Raw genomic sequence first — 19,070 nt, forward strand, 5'->3', positions numbered from 1 at the left:
ATCCCTCCCAAAGTGGTGTTCCACCGACCACCCAATTCCACAGCATCCTAGTCTGTCCCTATGACATTCCCACCCCCAATCCCCTGCCAAAGGGATCATACCCCTGTGGAAGACCCAGATGAAAGACCAGCCCAATCCACCCACCCAGCACCCCAGTCCCATCACAGGCTTTTCCTACCCATCATAGGCCAGGCCACCTGTGAAAGCAGCCATGGTATGTACAGATCTGCTCCAACCGCTGTGCAGCATTTTATATAGGTATGACAACCAACCAGCTGTTAACTAGAATGAGTGACCACCACCAAACTGTTGCTATAAACAAGATGGATCTCCCACTGGCACAACATGTAGAGGAGCACAGCATGTGAGATTTCAGTGGAAGAGTGTGTGTACATACACCATCCCATGTCCCAGTATCGCTGCCCAATTTGTGTCTCCACATTTATTAGTTGTGTGCTGTTATATGGCACCCTGGTCTATGAAATCGCATGCCCACCCGTCTGCCCACTTTACTACCCCAAAAATGGCTCCCCTCTCTCCCATGAGCTGCTAGATGCTTCCCCCCAACCCACTCCCTGCCTCTCCCTTCTCTCCATCACCTCACCACAGTACACTCACTATGGGCCAGTAAAGAGTTGGCAGTCAACTGAACACAATGTAGGGGACAGGCATGTACATGTGAGTAAATGTGTGCATGTTTTTCCTACAGCTAGAAAAAACCATGGACCTTGCCGTTGGTGGGGAGGCACGCATGCCTCAACGACACAGATAGCCGTACCATAGGTGCAACCACAACGGAGGGGTATCTGTTGATAGGCCAGACAAATGTGTGGTTCCTGAAGAGGGGCAGCAGCCTTTTCAGTAGTTGCAGGGGCGACAGTCTGAATGATTGACTGATCTGGCCTTATAACACTAACCAAAACGGCTTTGCTATGCTGGTACTGCGAACAGCTGAAAGCAAGGGGAAACTATAGCCGTAATTTTTCCCGAGGGCATGCAACTTTACTGTATGGTTAATGATGACGGCGTCCTCTTGGGTAAAATATTCTGGAGATAAAATAGTCCCCCATTTGGATCTCTGGGCGGGGACTACTCAAGAGGACATAGTTATCAGGAAAAAGAAAACTGGCATTCTACGGATCGGAGCGTGGAGTGTCAGATCCCTTAACCGAGCAGGTAGGTTAGAAAATTTAAAAAGGGAAATGGATAGGTTAAAGTTAGATATAGTGGGAATTACTGAAGTTCGGTGGCAGGAGGAACAAGACTTTTGGTCAGGCGAATACAGGATTATAAATACAAAATCAAATAGCGGTAATGCAGGAGTAGGTTTAATAATGAATAGTAAAATAGGAGTGCGGGTGAGCTACTACAAACAGCATAGTGAACGCATTATTGTGGCCAAGATAGACACGAAGCCCACGCCTACTACAGTAGTACAAGTTTATATGCCAACTAGCTCTGCACATGACGAAGAAATTGAAGAAATGTATGATGAAATTGAAGAAATTATTCAGATAGTGAAGGGAGATGAAAATTTAATAGTCATGGGTGACTGGAATTCGGTAGTAGGAAAAGGGAGAGAAGGAAACATAGTAGGTGAATATGGATTGGGGGTAAAAAATGAAAGAGGAAGCTGCCTGGTAGAATTTTGCACAGAGCACAACTTAATCATAGCTAACACTTGGTTCAAGAATCATAAAAGAAGGCTGTATACATGGAAGAAGCCTGGAGATACTGACAGGTTTCAGATAGATTATATAATGTAAGACAGAGATTTAAGAACCAGGTTTCAAATTGTAAGACATTTCCAGGGGCAGATGTGGACTCTGACCACAATCTATTGGTTATGAACTGTGGATTAAAACTGAAGAAACTGCAAAAAGGTGGGAATTTAGGGAGATGGGACCTGGATAAACTGGAAGAACCAGAGGTTGTACAGAGTTTCAGGAAGAGCATAAGGGAACAATTGACAGGAATGGGGGAAAGAAATACAGTAGAAGAAGAATGGGTAGCTTTGAGGGATGAAGTAGTGAAGGCAGCTGAGGCTCAACTAGGTAAAAAGACGAGGGCAGTAGAACTCCTTGGGTAACAGAAGAAATATTGAATTTAATTGATGAAAGGAGAAAATATAAAAATGCAGTAAATGAAGCAGGTGAAAAGGAATACAAATGCCTCAAAAATGAGATCGACAGGCAGTGCAAAATGGCTAAGCAGGGATGGCTAGAGGACAAATGTAACGATGTAGAGGCTTATGTCACTAGGGGTAAGATAGATACTGCCTACAGGAAAATTAAAGAGACCTTTGGAGAAAAGAGAACCACTTGTATGAATATCAAGAGCTCAGATGGAAACCCAGTTCCAAGCAAGGAAGGGAAAGCAGAAAGGTGGAAGGAGTATATAGATGGTCTGTACAAGGGCGATGTACTTGAGGACAACATTATGGAAATGGAAGAGGATGTAGATGAAGATGAAATGGGAGATATGATACTGTGTGAAGAGTTTGACAGAGCACTGAGAGACCTGAGTCGAAACAAGGCCCCAGGAGTAGACACATTCCATTAGAACTACTGACAGACTTGGGAGAGCCAGTCCTGACAAAACTCTACCATCTGGTGAGCAAGATGTATGAGACAGGCGAAATACCCTCAGACTTCAAGAAGAATATAATAATTCCAATCCCAAAGAAAGCAAGTGTTGACAGATGTAAAAATTACCGAACAATCAGTTTAATAAGCCACAGCCGCAAAATACTAACGCGAATTCTTTACAGACGAATGGAAAAACTGATAGAAGCCGATCTCGGGGAAGATCAGTTTGGATTCCGTAGAAATGTTGGAACACGTGAGGCAATACTGACCCTACGACTTATCTTAGAAGCTAGATTAAGGAAAGGCAAACCTACGTTTCTAGCATTTGTAGACTTAGAGAAAGCATTTGACAATGCTGATTGGAATACTCACTTTCAAATTCTGAAGGTGGCAGGGGTAAAATACAGGGAGCGAAAGGCTATTTACAATTTGTACAGAAACCAGATGGCAGTTATAAGAGTCGAGGGGCATGAAAGGGAAGCAGTGGTTGGGAAGGGAGTGAGACAGGGCTGTAGCCTCTCCCCGATGTTATTCAATCTGTATATTGAGCGAGCAGTAAAGGAAACAAAAGAAAAATTCGGAGTAGGTATTAAAATCCATGGAGAAGAAATAAAAACTTTGAGGTTTGCCGGTGACATTTTAATTTTGTCAGAGACAGCAAAGGACTTGGAAAAGCAGTTGAACGGAATGGACAGTGCCTTGAAAGGAGGGTATAAGATGAACATCAACAAAAGCAAGACGAGGATAATGGAATGTAGTCGAATTAAATCGGGTGATGCTGAGGAAATTAGATTGGGAAATGAGACACTTAAAGTAGTAAATGAGTTTTGCTATTCGGGGAGCAAAATAACTGATGATGGTTGAAGTAGAGAGGATATAAAATGTAGACTGGCAATGGCAAGGAAAGCGTTTCTGTAGATGAGAAACTTGTTAACATTGAGTATAGATTTAAGTGTCAGGAAGTCGTTTCTGAAAGTATTTGTATAGTGTAGCCATGCATGGAAGTGAAACATGGACGATAAATAGTTTAGACAAGAAGAGAATAGAAGCTTTCGAAACGTGGTGCTACAGAAGAATGCTGAAGATTAGATGGGTAGATCACATAACTAATGAGGAGGTATTGAATAGAATTGGGGGGAAGAGGAGTTTGTGGCACAACTTGACTAGAAGAAGGGATTGGTTGGGAGGACATGTTCTGAGGCATCAAGGGATCACCAATTTAGTACTGGAAGGCAACGTGGAGGGTAAAAATCGTAGAGGGAGACCAAGAGATGAATACACTAAGCAGATTCAGAAGGATGTTGGCTGCGGTGGGTACTGGAACATGAAGAAGCTTGCACAGGATAGAGTAGCATGGACAGCTGCATCAAACCAGTCTCAGGACTGAAGACCACAACAATGACAACAACAACAACAGCAACAGAAAAAGGGAGTATACTTCAAAAGCTAGCCAAGCTCCATGCCTTTTGTTTGTGTGCCTATCGATGACACAGCGGTTCTGCCTTTCAGTGAGTCATCTCCTTTACTCCTAAATAATTCATCCATTTCAAGGATGGTTTGAAATTAAACTAGAATGGCTGGATGCAATGAATGAAAGAAACTACAGCTGAACGAAGAATAGTGGAGCTAGAATAAGCTAACCCAAAAAAGAATGAGACTGAGGTGGGAACGAGGAAAAGCAGGAACTGGAACAAGGAATGAGACAGAGTTGAAGTGAACGGTGAACAACCATGTTGTAGAAATTATTTCTCGGTCCTTTTGCTCAGTTTAGTGAACCATTCCTATAGTTCTGTTCCTTTGCAAACGACCCATCTCTCATTGTCTGACCTTATCCAGAATAGTTAGTGAGGACTCTATAGCCTATTTTCAGGGTTTGGATCAATGAATCTGATTGAAGGTAAGATGTCCACATGTTAGATGTGCAATCTTTCTCTTCTAATCTCAATTTTTCAGCATCCTCTTCACAACATGACCGTAATTATAGTTATTTGCTGCTCTTAGAATGACCCTCAAACATTTTTATGTGAACTTCTTCAACTAAGTTTTAAGGAAACATTTTTTTATCCCTGTAATAATTTTATGTGGCTCATTAGTTGTCACTGGTGTAGAATTGTCTGCTTTGTGTTAAGTAAGGTATTTCCTTTTTTTTTAATTTTTGAGATTGGTTGTTATTTGTTCATATTATTGACAAATAAGAGGGTCACTCCAAAAGAAATGCACACTATTTTTGTAAAAATACAGTTTTCATTCTGCATGTGTGAAAGTTTTACAGTGTGTAGATACATCCTTCCTGCTTGTTTTCAAACTTAGTTCAACCTGTTCATGTGAGTGGCACCGTCACAGCATGTCTTAAAGATGGCTGCTACACTTGATGTTTGTCAGAAGCAACATGCTGTCATAGAGTTCCTGTGCTGTGAAAACAAGACAGTGGGAAACATCCACAAGAGGTTGAAAAACGTGTATGGAGATGCTGCTGTCGATCGTAGTACAGTTAGTCGGTGGGCAAGCAGGTTACGTGATGAAAGCGGGCACGGCAATATTGAGGATTGTCCTTGGAGCGGCAGGCCTCGTACTGCACACACTCCAGACAATGTGCAGAGAGTTAACTGATTGGTGACTGCTGACAGACGCATCACAGTGAACGAATTGTCAGGCTACGCTGGGATAGTGGAAGGAAGTGTTTGCAGAATACTAAAAGTGTTGGTGTTAAAAAAGGTTTGTGCCAGGTGGGTTCCCAGGATGTTGACAGTGGCTAACAAAGAAACAAGAAAAACAGTTTGCAGTGAACTTTTGGAACAGTATGAGAATAGTGGAGATGAATTTCTTGGAAGAATTGTGAAAGGTGATGGAACATGGCTCCATCATTTTTCACCAGAGATGAAGAGGCAGTCAATGGAGTGGCATCATGCAAATTTACCCAAGAAAAAAAATTCAAAACCACACCTTCTGATGGAAAAGTTATGGCTACGGTGTTTTTCGATTCCAAAGGACTCTTGCTTGTGGACATCATGCCAAGTGGAACCACCATAAATTCTGATGGATATGTGACAACACTGAAGAAACTTCAAGCTCGACTGAGTCGTGTTCGACCACATCGTCAAAAGCAGGATGTTTTGCAGTTGCACGGCCAAGTGGCTGTCAGAAAACCATGGAAGCGATCACAAAACTCGGATGGACAACACTGAAACACCCACCTTACAGTCCTGATCTGGCTCCATGTGACTATCATCTCTTTGGAACTGAAAGACTCTCTTCGTGGAACAAGGTTTGAAGATGATCACTCCCTTGTGCACGCTGCCAAACAGTGGCTCCAACAGGTTGGTCCACAATTTTACCGTGCGGGTATACAGGCGCTGGTTCCAAGATGGCATAAGGCAGTTGAGAGGGATGGAAATTATGTGGAGAAATGAAAATATTGTTCCTAAAGGATGTATCTACACACTGTAAAACTTTCAAACATATAGAAGAAAAGATGGGTAAAAAAAAAGTGTGCATTTTTATTGGAGTGACCCTCGTATTTTATTTTCCACTCACAGAGGCTAAAAGCTCACTATATTGATTTTCTCTATTTGGATTAGCAGAGGCAACTTTGGTTTCATGTTACTACATTGTAAATTGCAATAAATTGACCTTAAATACCAACATGTTGCTTGATAGCTGAACAAATGAATCTCTGCACAAGTCAGGTATCTAAGTAAAGCGACAGTAATAAGAGGGAACCAAATACTTGTGATCCCTGGGATCAACAACAGAGTCACTGTTGAGATTAACTGAGGTAGATAGTTGAATTTTATCATGTAAGTTTTAGTGTATTGGTATCATGCTAACAGTTGAACGATGGCTGATTTATTGATGTTTTAGTAATTATGATCATGAAATAGAAGACTTTCATCGGTGTAATGAAGATCAGAGATCTTCCAGGAAGTTTCATAGAAGTGTGCGGTTGCACTACAAAACTAAAACTTACAGATACCACCCATCCAAAAAGTTTGAGGACTGATTTTATTCCTGGCATACAAGCAATGTCAGTACGCTAACTTCAGTGGCAGCTTGAAGTAATGTACATTTGAGGCACGTGGACCCCTGCTGCAACTTGTTTGAAATGTGAAAAGAAGGCAATTCTTCTCTGGAAAAAACAAATCACGGGTGACAATACAAACCTACCACAAAACTACAAAGCACATAAATTGACACAAAGGGTCAACACTTAGATTACATAATCAACATTCAGGGCAATGGAATGTAATAGAATAGATAAAAAAAAAATCTACTCACCAAGCAGTGGCTGAAGGGTTGAATGGGAATGAAGAGAAGTGAAGGTAAAGGTCTGCTGAGGTTTAGGAAATGGGGAGAGTTTAGAAAAGTCATAGAACCCCAGGTCATGGGGGGACTTACCAAATGGTATGAGAAGGAACGACAGGTGGCTGTGAACTGCCAATTGGGGACAAGCCAGAGGAGGACTTTTCTGGCAATTTCACATGGTTAAATGAATGCTGTGTGCATTGTACTCAAGTGGGGGCAGACTGTGTCAAACCCCTATATTTTTTGCTAATCCAGTCTTGAAACTTTTTGGACTCTTGGAGTATGACCCAATTCAGCTCGTCGCCATGTCAAAATATTGCTTTCCACATCGGAGTTGAACTTACTGCAAAATTCTCAAAAACTTAAAAATGAATTCTGAGGTCAAGACCTTTAGAAAACCTTTAAAGTCATGTTTATGGCTTCACTGCTTTTACTTCATTGAACAATATTAATGCTATAGATTTAGTTTGTCTGAAGGGTATTATTTAAATTTTTAAACATATGAGATGTGTTATTCTTAATTTTAAATGTGTATGTATAGAAGTCTCATTCACCTACATAAAAACTGTTTTGTCCAATATATTATGCACAGGCTGTTTATGTAGACTACAGAACACATAAAAATACAGTCAGTTCAACAGGATAAATACCTGGGAGTTAGAGTCTTCTCTTGAAAAAATGCCACCGTTTCCGCAGTAAATTCTGCTTTCACGTGTGAGTGAGGCTGAGAAGTTGTGAAACAGTTGGAGAGGACCAGTTCATTGTTCTTTTGGCTAGATGGAATTGATCTGTCTCTGCATGTTTTGCTAAAGATATTGCTAGTGCTTCAGGCACTCATGTCTTCTGGAACAGTCTTAGAGTGACTGTGTAATATGTGGAGAAGTTCGTGGAAGTAATTTTTTTCTGTTAACCTTCCAAACACTAACATTCTAGATTATACATAACTTTGTGCATGACTTCAGTGGCTTTGGTTTAGGATGAAATTCTCAGATGAGATCCTATTCAGTGATCAGTGATCCCCTGATGTTAAAGAAGTGGTAAACACATTACTATTTGTAAAACTTGTGGACTACACTTTTGAATGCATGATTAAGTCAATGCTGAGCCAGAGATGTTATGAAAAATGTGACACCACTGCATATCTTAAGAAATTTTGTTTTTTCCTTGTGTTTCCAATAGCATAAAAGTCTAACTTGTATTCATTTAATTCTTTACATATTTTTGCATGTCTTACATTTTCCCTTTAGCATTTGTCAGTGTTTCACATTATTGCTAAGTAAAGTAACAATTTGTTTCAGGACATTACTCAACAAGAATTATGTGACACTGACACAGTTACGTTGTTGGAACAGTGTGCCAGGTTTCACATATTCTGCTCCGAATACATGGTAGATGCAGAGAGTTCTGTGTTTGACCCAAAGATAAACACAGAAAATTTAACAAAATGTCTGCAGACACTAAAATATATGTATAGTGACATGTCACTCAAAGGTGAAGAATGCCCAAATAAGCCAGAATTCCAGGCTTATATCCTGTTACTGAATTTAAATGACACTGGTCGCATGATGTAAGTATATCAGTAGATCATAATACAATGTAAAAGCTTTCTTTATTTGTAATAGAATTTTCTGAGCAACAACTTAACTTCATTCACATGTTATGTGATTACTGTGTGTGATTGACTCCAGTTTCCTGTGGGATATCAGTCAAATTAGTTTGATGGACATTGTGGTTTCCGCAGTGGTGAGAATGAACCATGGCTGCTGTCTTATGAACTGATGATGGCGGTATTGGCTGAAACTGATAATTTAATTTTGAAATTGTTGTGATTGTGCCAGGCAATAAATAATTATCAAAATGAAATTAATTTGGTTTATTATTGCATCAGTTCCAAGTGTGTTAAATATTTTGGGAACATAGCCTCTCTTCTCATCTTATATCTGTCAACCAACCCATCCACATTATACTGTGCTGTATGTTTACATTAAATCATTTGTTATACAATAAGCTGCAGCCTCACCATTACTGCTTATTACAGTGCCACATTGCAGCCATTTATCGTGACTAAATATACCTGAATCCTTTCATTGTGATCTGTGTATCATCATCATCATCATCATCATCACTTCACACTATTTATAATGCAAGTGGTTGTACTCATTATGTGACACTTACCAGTAAAAGAATTATTTGAGTCTGGCTCAAGTTTAGCAGTTTCCATCTCTCTCTCTCTCTCTCTCTCTCTCTCTCTCTCACACACACACACATTCATTTTTCATCTTTGTGAGTACATGATTATTTTTGTATAAAAGTAAACTACGTAATTATAAGAATTTCTAAAAAACAAACCACTACTACTGAAAAGTGGTTATAGTGTTATATTGTTTACTTGCCCACCTTAACTTGGAGATGATGATATTGTCTACAACCATTTAAATTTGGTTGCTGTATTATTTAAGCCTTGTCATCCTCCAACTACAATTTTTACCCCCCCCACCCCCCAACTTCTTTCCATTACTAAACTGACTACACTAAATTAACTATTCCTTGATACTTCATAATGTGCCCTATCAACTTATCTCTTCTTTTCTCCCCTATTGGACACGTTATCCCTCCATTGCCCTTGTAATCTTCAATTTTCTTCTAAAGCACCCAATTTCAAAAGTTTTTTTTTTTTTTTTTTTTTTTTTTTTGCCTGTGCTGTTTGTCACCAATATTTTGCTCTCATATAAGGCTAGTATCCAGACACTTACAGCAAAGCCTTTCAAACACTAATTTATATTCAGTAGTAACATATTTTCCTTTCTCAGGAACCTCTCGTGTTACTTCCAGTCAGAATTTTATATCATCTGCCCTTCTGCCATCATATGTTATCATGTTGTGCAAGTAATAAAAGTTGGTTACTACTTTCATTAATCTGATACACCTTCTTACTCTCAGTTGTTGAGTTCAGATAATGCAGTTGTGATGATATAATTGCAAGTAAATTTTCTTCATTTATAACTAATTGTTGCATTTCTGCTTCATTACAGTGAAGAGCTGAAGTTGAACTTGGATATCCAAGCTGCAGATCCAATAAAATTTGCGTTGTCAATTTATGGGGCCCTTTCTACCAATAACTATGTAAAATTTTTCAAACTAGTGAAAGAGACAACATACCTTAATGCTTGTATTCTGCATAGATATTTCACTCAAGTAAGAGTCCAAGCACTTTTTACAATATGCCAAAGCTACTCATTTGGAAGCACAAAATCACAGGTAAACAGCCATCATTTTTGTTAAAATATATGTCACAGAATTTTGCAGCCATCAGTGTATTTGAATGTCTACGTATATCTAAGGCATTTGGTTACACACCTCATAGAAGTTTGTCATTATGTTGTCAGTCGTAATTGCAAAATGAACATGTATTTTAAGAGTTTGCATTGTCGTCTTTCTGTGATATGATGTACTTAACAGCATCTAATTGTTTAGCAAGTATAAATTGGAACAACTGAGAGAGAATTTTACATTAGTGTTGCAGCCACCCATTGAAAAATTATACAAGGAGAAAAACCCACAGCAAAAAATTTTTAGTGGCCAATATTACATGTGAAAGCTTAGCTTTTCTTGTATCTATACTGTATGTATATTAATTTAAACCATTAACTTTTCCTATTTGTGTATTCACCCTACTTAACACTGACACTATTGGCTGACTACATCATGCGTCCCATGCTCTGAATATCTGATTTCATTACTGACAAGATACATTATGAAAGCTATGAATGGCTGACAAAAAAAGTGCATTGTGCAGCCAGTGCTGTGGATGCTACCGTGCTGTATTTGATAGACTTTGTAATATACACTTTTGTAATACAAAAATATGAAGTGTTCATGTTGCAGCGCATCAAAGATCTTTCCAAAACACTTTTTTTGCTGGGTTTCATTTCTTAAAGTGCCGGAAAGTTGCATGTGGTCTATAAAACCACCTTCCACCCTGGAGGTGTCTGGTTCCTGTCTGGAAATGTGCATCCACTCATCCATTGTGATGAGCATGCGCTGTCTCAGCTGCCCTTGTTGTCTTCCTGTGGGCAGATTCCAGCCCAGAGATGGCAATGTGTACCATTGCCACTTCACATACTACACACATGGCTGCCTGCTGCCGATGATAGCATATACGGCACCCAGTACCATACCATTACCTCTGTGGCTTTGTGCCACCCCTGTCATCACAGCATGAGATGTGCTAGTGTCGATGCATGCCTTGCTGCCGCAGACAACCGGGGGGTACCATTGTATCTTCTGTGTATTAATGAACAATAACTGTTTGAAATAAATGGTTTTAGCTCTGTCGTAAGTTGCGTTAAGAAGTATCTCTTTTTATTTCTTGATGGTGACTAGTTTTGGACACCTATGTACATTTTCAAACCATCCATATAGTAAGTGTGGCAATGCAGGCAAAAGCCCATGTGCAAAAATCCCACTGCAGTGACAGTCACACTATGGCCAACCACATAGGACAGACCCTGGAGTTTTCCATTGTCTGTCTGGCCTGTGTGTTCGTTTACTGTTGTTGAGTTGCCCATAGTGTGGCTTTGATCATCACTAAAGGGGTGATTTTTGGACATGGGCTTTTGCCTGTATTGCCACACTTATAATATAGGTGGTTTGAAGATGGACATAGGTGTCCGAAATTAGTCACCATCAAGAAATAAAAAGTATATATCCTGACCCTCGAGCAGGTGCATCTCTGCATAAAGTGCACCAACCACAAATCATATTATCTTGTGCCGTTCCATTGTTGTCGTACAATTGCCAGCCTGTATTATTGCTTCAGGTAATGCAGTGTTAAGTTGTGTTCTCATATGTCTAAGTGAGCACCAGTAATGTAAAAGAAACAGCAAGCCAAGTAAGAGAAAATGTACAATCCGTGCAAGAAAATGACCTAACAGATGTAAAAGTATGAAATGTGTACAGGGTGTCCCAAAAGTCTTTCCCTGATTACATAAATTGATGATGCAGGCTAGAAGGAAGATACAAATATGAAACTGGAGTCTAATTGTTTACAAACTATCAAAGTTTTTTTCACACATCAGTAAACTTCCTCGAGTGCACCAGAGGCAGTCCAAAGGTGAATGTTTGGTGCGCGCTATTGCACGATCGAATTATCGGGCCATTCTTCTTCGCTGAGGCTACCGTCACATCTGCAGCGTATCTGGACATGTTTCAACTGTATGCTGTTCCTCAGCTGCGTCAGTATCACCCCGATGTCTTGTTTCAATAAAGATGGTGCACCGCCTCATTGGGGTTTGGACGTCCGTGCCTATCTCGATATGACCTTTCCTGGGCGATGGATTGGTCGTGATGGGCCAACGGTTTGGCCTCCACACTCTTCTGACATAACCCCATTAGATTTCTTTTTATGGGGTTACGTCAAGGACGAGGTCTACCGAATACGTGTACCAGATCTTGAAACCCTGCAGCAACGGATATCCACAGTCGTTGAGTCGATCCCTCCAGTGATTTTGGCTAATGTGTGGACGGAAATTGAATATCGCCTAGATGTGGTACGTGCTGCCAAGGGTGCTCATGTGGAAATTTACTGATGTGTGAAAAAAAACTTTGATAGTTTGTAAACAATTAGACACCAGTTTTGTATTAACACGATTCACGTTGTCCGTCGCACTTCACATAGGGTAGACCGGGAACTGTCTGCTAGGCATGCCCGATGTAAAACTGACTGGGCACGGCCCGTGCTGCCTGAGTTGTTGTTGTTCCGCTGGCAGAGGGCGCAGCAGAATTCTTGCGTGCCCTCTGGTAGTCGGGACTTTACCGGCGGCAACTACTGTCTGTGACACGCTGTGCCGATGTGTGCCTCTCGCGATCTTTCTGGTGGCTACTGCACTCCTCCTCCTTTGGGGGTGAAGCCACTGTGATCCACTGCATTGGAAGGTGGAGCGTCGTGCAGTAGCGATGACCTCCACGTCCATCGGAATGCTGGAGTCGGGGGGGATCTGCCAACCCTCGAGCTGGAGCCGTCGAATACGGTTGGAAGTGACCCACACGAAGAGGCCCCCATCGTCCCACCACCGGAGCCTGGGACAGAACGGGAGACAAGCTGTCGAACTCTGGATCCCGTTCCACCTCGGGAGGGCCAAGACCCAGTGGCGGGGACGATGGGGAAGGCACCAGCACAGGTGAACCAGCCTCCTGAGAAACCGGGCCTGCGAGGTGGGCTGGCTCTCGTCGGGGCATCTCTAACGATGGCGATGCCGGTGCTGGAGCTACTGGAGGCCGCCAAGGCTGAGAACCATCGCAGTGTGGCAGAGTCACAGGTGGGCTGGGCGGTAGCGTCCCCTGAGAAAACAACACAGTTGCCGGCAATGGGGAAGCCGGCGCCTGAGGGGTCGGAGGGTGGGTGCCCAAACGTGGACGTAGCTGATTTTGGTGACAACGTACCTCCTGGTCCCCCGTCTGCAGGACCCCCGGTGCAGGACCACCGCCGGTATCCAACATGGATTGCGACCAAACCCACGTGCTCAGACTGACATACCTGGTGGAAAGCCGGGTACCGCGCTTTGCGAAGACTGGCGAGGACCAGACCGGAGGACGTGCAGCAGAGTCCTAGGTTGGCACCCATGGAGGAGCTCTGCGGGGCTGCATTCTCCCATTGGTGTGATCCGGTATGCTGTCAGGAAAAACGTCAACGCCTCCTCCGGTAGGATATTCGTGCTCATACTTTTTCATCTGCGTCTTAAATGTGCGCACCACGCACTCGGCTTCCCCATTCGATTGTGGATTAAAGGGGGGCAGAGTAAACGTGCCGAATACTGAAGCGCCTACAAAACTCCTGGAAGGTCTGTGAAATAAACTGAGGTCCATTGTCCGATACCAGGGTGACTGGCAGACCTCCCACAGAAAAGATTTTTGCGAGTGCCTGGATTGCAACTTCTGAACCGGTTGAGGAGCAGCGAACCACTTATGGGAATACATGAGTGACAATGAGCCAAAAACCATTGAGAAACGGGTCCACAAAATCTATTTGAAGACGTTCCCATGCTTGGGTTGCAGGCGGCCATGAAGAGAATTGGCTCGCACACTGGGAACAGGCGGCCACCAAGTGCTCAAATTTTCTGTCAATACTGGGCCAGTACATATGTCTGTGAGCCAAGGTTTTAGTACGGGAAGCACCCCAGTGCCCCTCATGTAATAACGTGAGGACCTTCCTTTGCAAACTTGCAGGAACAACCACGTGAGGAGCTGTATCATCGGTAGCCAGAAGGAGAATTCCTTCCAAGACTGAGAGGCGGTCTCGTAGAACAAAATAATTACGAAGAGGGTCCTGGGCCCGGCCTGGAGGTCGGGACGACCACCCCTGCTGAAAGAGGCGAACTACTTGCTGGAAAACCGGGTCAGCTGCTGTGTCCCTGGCGACTCTAGAACTAGTGATCGGGAAGCCATCAACTCCTTGGCGGGACACCACATCCAAATGAAAACACGTAATCTCCTCCCAATTGAACTTAGGATACGGGCCCACTGGAAGACAGGAAAGAGTGTCGGCATTGGCATGCTGTCCGGTAGGGCGAAAATGAATGTCATAATGGTACTTAGAGCGGAACAAGGCACAGCGCTGCAGTCTGTGGGCCGCCCTATCCTGAATCTGAGAGGCGGGGCCAAATAACGATATTAATGGCTTATGGTCAGTGATTAACTGAAACTTCGTGCCATACAAGAAAGGGTGAAACTTGGTAACAGCGTAGACAATGGCCAAAGCCTCTTTCTCCACCTGGGAGCAATGGGCCTGCGCGGGACTAAGAGTTTTAGACGCAGACGCCAGTGGCTGCTCAGAGCCATCCGTGTTGCGATGGGCCAGGACCACCCCCACCCCATACTGCGAAGTATCTGTAGCCAGGACCAACGGTTTATTGGGATCAAAAGTAGCCAAACAAGGTGCTGACGTGAGGAGGCCCTTCAACGAGGTGAACGCCCGGTCGCAAGCAGGCGACCAATCAAATGGAACACCCTTGCGCAGGAGGCAGTACAGGGGGCGGGCTGTGGTGGAAGCCCTGGGAATGAACCGGTGGTAATAGGCAATCTTGCCTAAAAAAGCTTGTAACTCCGTCACCGAAGCGGGCCGCGGAAGGTCAACGATACCGTGGACCAAACTTCCTAGCGGCTGGACTCAATGCCGAGTGATGGTGTAGCCCACATACTCAATGGACGGTTGGAATGATTTCGACTTATGCAGGTTGCAATGCAGGCCCACGGACCTGAATTTGAGAAAGAGGGTTCAAAGGTTGTGCAACTGTTTCTTTGTGCTGCGGCCTGTGACAATTATGTCGTCCAGGTAATTAAGGGATTGTCGACGTGACATGCTCAAGATAACAGTGAAATATCGCCGGAGCACTGGATATTCCGAAGGCCAACCGCTGGTATTGGTAAAGGCCAAATGGGGTGTTGACAACCGCCAGCCGTTTGGAGTCCTCATCAAGTGGTATCTGATGATAAACCTCCAAAAGATTGATTTTCGAAAATATTGGCCTTCCACCATGGCGGAGAACAATTCATCAGAACGAGGCAAGGGATAGGTGTCCACCACCAATTGGGAATTAATGATGGCCTTGAAATCGCCACAAAGACATAATTTTCCCGAGGGTTTCCTGACAATAACGAGGGGCGAAGCCCACTCACTAGAAGAAATGGGAAGAATGACCCCGAGGGCTGTCAGCCGGTCTAGCTCTGCTTTTACCTGAGGGCGGAGAGCCAAGGGGATCTGCCTCATGTGTAGAAAACGCGGGCGAGCCAACGCCTTCAACATTGAGCGAGCTTCAAAGTCTGAAACATGCCCCAGGCCCTCCTCAAAGATATCCTTAAAGTCAGAGGTCAGTGATTCCAATGATTGATAGGGAATGTCTTCGGAGACCAACTGTATGGTGTCTGCGATAGAAAAACCGAAAGCTTGAAAGGCATCCAATCCAAAAAGGTTAGCGGAGCTCGCATCACTGACAACAATAAAAGTAAGAGGCCGAGTGACTGATTTGTAAGTAACGTCGGTAATGAATTGACCCAGTAGGGGAACGAACTGTTTACCATAACTGTGGGGACGTCGGTAAACTGGCGCCAGCGGGGGCGACCCAAGGTCGGAGTAAGTTTCTGCATTCAACAAGGAAACTGCCGCGCCCGTATCTAATTGCAGTTGTAATCGGCGCGACCGAACCGTCATCTTGATAAAGAGTTTGTGTGCCGATGCGTCGGGAGCCTGGCCCGATGAAACTTCCTGAATGTCAACGTCCATGTCCTCTGTACCTGCTTCCTTTGATTCTTTTGTGGCTGAGCAGCAAACTTTAGCAATGTGTCCTATTTTATTACATTTGTGACAAACGGCCCAACGCTGGGTGCACTCTGACCAATCATGATGTATATAGCATGACGCACTGGACAGAAACAGGGGACGGCGGCCGGAACTCTGTTAACACGCCGTGCGGGAGCGGCCGTAACGGCCGGATTGTACCGCTCGCACGTCGTCCACCCCGGATGCAGTGGATGCGGCCGCGCCGCCCTTAACCGCCGCGACTTCGCACCACGCTTCCAACTGTTGACCTGCTGCGTGAGAGACTTCATACGATTGAGCAATGGACAGGACTTCCTCAAGGGAAGGGTCTTCCAACTGCAGGGCCCGTTGTCGGCCCTCCCTATCAGGAGCCGAACGAACAATGACGTCTCGCACCATAACGTGGGCATAAGACTCTCGCGACTGCTCCATGACAAAATGACACTTGCGACTAAGATCGTGCAGGGTAGTGGCCCATGTCCGGTAAGACTGATGGGGCTGTTCCTTGCATTGATAGAACTCGACCCTAGCCACCACAACATGCGTGCGGCGGGGATGATATGAAGACAGCAATGAACACAATGCGTCAAAAGACAAGGACGAGGATTCCTGCAACGGCACTAGCTGCCGCAAAACTTGATACAGTGAGGGAGATATCCAAGACAAGAAAAGATCTTGATATACCTCCGCATCGGCAACATGAAATGCCTGGAAATGCTGCCGAAGGCAATGTTCAAATGCGTCCCAATCCTCCGCTGTCTCGTCATACGGGGGAAAGGGAAGAGGGAACGGCGCTGGAGTAGACTGCGTGGAGAGCAACACCGGAAGCGCTTGTTTCATGGTTTCCATGAGCTCCGTCTGCTGCTCAACCAAAACCTGCACTAAATCCTCCATGCCGTGGATAAGCTGCGAAACTGGAACAACGATGCAACATGCGAAAGAACGACCCTACTCGTCACCAATTGTGTATTAACATGATTCACGTTGTCCGTCGCACTTCACATAGGGTAGACCGGGAACTGTCTGCTAGGCATGCCCGATGTAAAACTGACTGGGCACGGCCTGTGCTGCCTGAGTTGTTGTTCCGCCAGCAGAGTGCGCGGCCAAATTCTCGTGTGCCCTCTGGAGGATGGGACTTTACTTGCGGCAACTACTGTCCGTGACACGCCGTGACAATGTGCTCCTCCCGCGATCTTTCTGGTGGCTACTGCAAGTTTCATATTTGTATCTTACTTCTAGCCTGAGTTATCAATTTATGTAATCAGGGAAAGACCTTTTGGACACCCCATATTTTTTATCTAAAAAAAAAGTTGAATTCACAAGAATGATAAATAGTGCTTTATTCAAAATGTGCTCCATTGTTATACATTTTTCCCTTCCTTTGGGCAATTTGTGAATACCATGCCAATAACAATTTTACCCTTTTGCTGCGACCATTCGTTGAGCTGTTTTTTTTTTCCCCCACATCGTCCTATGAAACAAAGTGGTGCTCAGCAAGTGCATGACCATCGATGCAAACAAGTGGTAATCACAAGGAGTCAAGTCTGATGAGTAAGCTGTATGAGGTAGAACTTCCTAGCCGAGTGCTTCCAACATGTCATGAACCTGTTTTGCCGCTCATGAAAGTGCATTGTCATGAAGACAAATGATGCTTGATTGAGGTTCCTCAGATGTGTAAAACATAGGTGTCAACAATGCAGGAAGAGAGTGAAAGTTTGAACGGCCAAGTAGCCGAACTGTAGAAAGGCAATGCAATGTTGCAAAGGCAAATAGGCACTCTACGAACCATTAATTAGTCGAGTTGCTAGAGGCAAAAGCTTTGGTTAATAGATCATGTTGGAGCTAATCTAGTAAATCCTTTTTTGGCATAAATCGGTTGAGACAGACAATGGTGCATTGAAATGGTTGCTAGGGCTAAAGGATCTCTTGAGTAGGTTGATGTGATGGACTCCAAAATTTGGTGAATTAGGAAGTGATACGTAAACCAGGCAGAAACACAATGACTTGAGTAGGAAGGTTGGAGTATTGGGAGTGCTGGGTAAGAGCATTGCCAAGTAGCAAGAAGCCCAGATTGCTGACTCTTACTGCCAATTATTTAGCACATACCTCCAGCTTACAACGCTGTGGGACCTGTTATGTCGAATGCCAAAATGTGGACCATGCATGGTGGTGTCTGCAGGTTTCAAGGAAGACATGTTAAAGCAAGCATATAATCATGTTTTAGCAGTTCATGATGATTGGAGAACAACTGATCCACAAGTAGCAGAAAAGTTTCGGCGGAAAACAAATAAACAGGACAGAACAATATATCAAAAATTGTATGCCGTACCCACAACACGCTGACCGTAGCCATCAATGGGCAGAAGTTGTCAGAAGCATCCAAACCACTTGAAATGGTGGAAATGGATGTTCTTGCTTCATTCAGCTGGCCACCAGTGAGTAACTGTTACATACTGACCACAGTAGATCAGTTTTAGACCTTTTCGCAGTGGTGGCAAGCCCAGAACAACATACGAGTACAGTGGCCCTGGTCTCAGTAAACAAACTTTGGTGAACCCAACATGGTAATCCAGATCAGGGCACTAATTTTATTTCTGAGCTGATGAAACAGTTATGCCATTTTCTGTGCATTCTGAAGCCTAGGACTAGACCTTTCCATCCTCAGTCCACTGGAAGAATGGAATGTGTTTATTGTATGATTGCAAAAGGTTGAGTTATTGTGTAATTAGCCATTACAGTGATTGGTATGTATACCTTTTTTTATGTAATGTTAACTATGAAAATGAAGTATATAGCAGTGTTGGGCTCTCACCATACCAGGTGGTATACGGTAGAAAGATGTCTGTGTCTTTTGTGGTAATTAAGCC

At 43.6% G+C, this 19,070-nt stretch overlaps 1 protein-coding gene across 3 annotated transcripts in view; it reads left to right on the top strand.

Annotated features, from left to right (window-relative positions):
- LOC126186300 (germinal-center associated nuclear protein) overlaps positions 1-19,070 on the top strand; it is a 304,544-nt gene that overhangs the window by 60,680 nt on the left and 224,794 nt on the right. For all 3 annotated transcript variants that reach the window (XR_007537424.1, XM_049928199.1, XM_049928198.1), the window contains exons 7-8: positions 8,189-8,457; positions 9,923-10,148. Coding sequence is in view for 2 of the 3 variants with exons in the window: in XM_049928199.1 (XP_049784156.1) it covers positions 8,189-8,457; positions 9,923-10,148 (495 nt within the window). In the remaining variant the exon portion in view is untranslated. The remainder of the gene's footprint in view (positions 1-8,188; positions 8,458-9,922; positions 10,149-19,070) is intronic.

The sequence above is a fragment of the Schistocerca cancellata genome, chromosome 1, assembly GCF_023864275.1.
Source record: "Schistocerca cancellata isolate TAMUIC-IGC-003103 chromosome 1, iqSchCanc2.1, whole genome shotgun sequence".
NCBI lineage: Eukaryota > Metazoa > Arthropoda > Insecta > Orthoptera > Acrididae > Schistocerca > Schistocerca cancellata.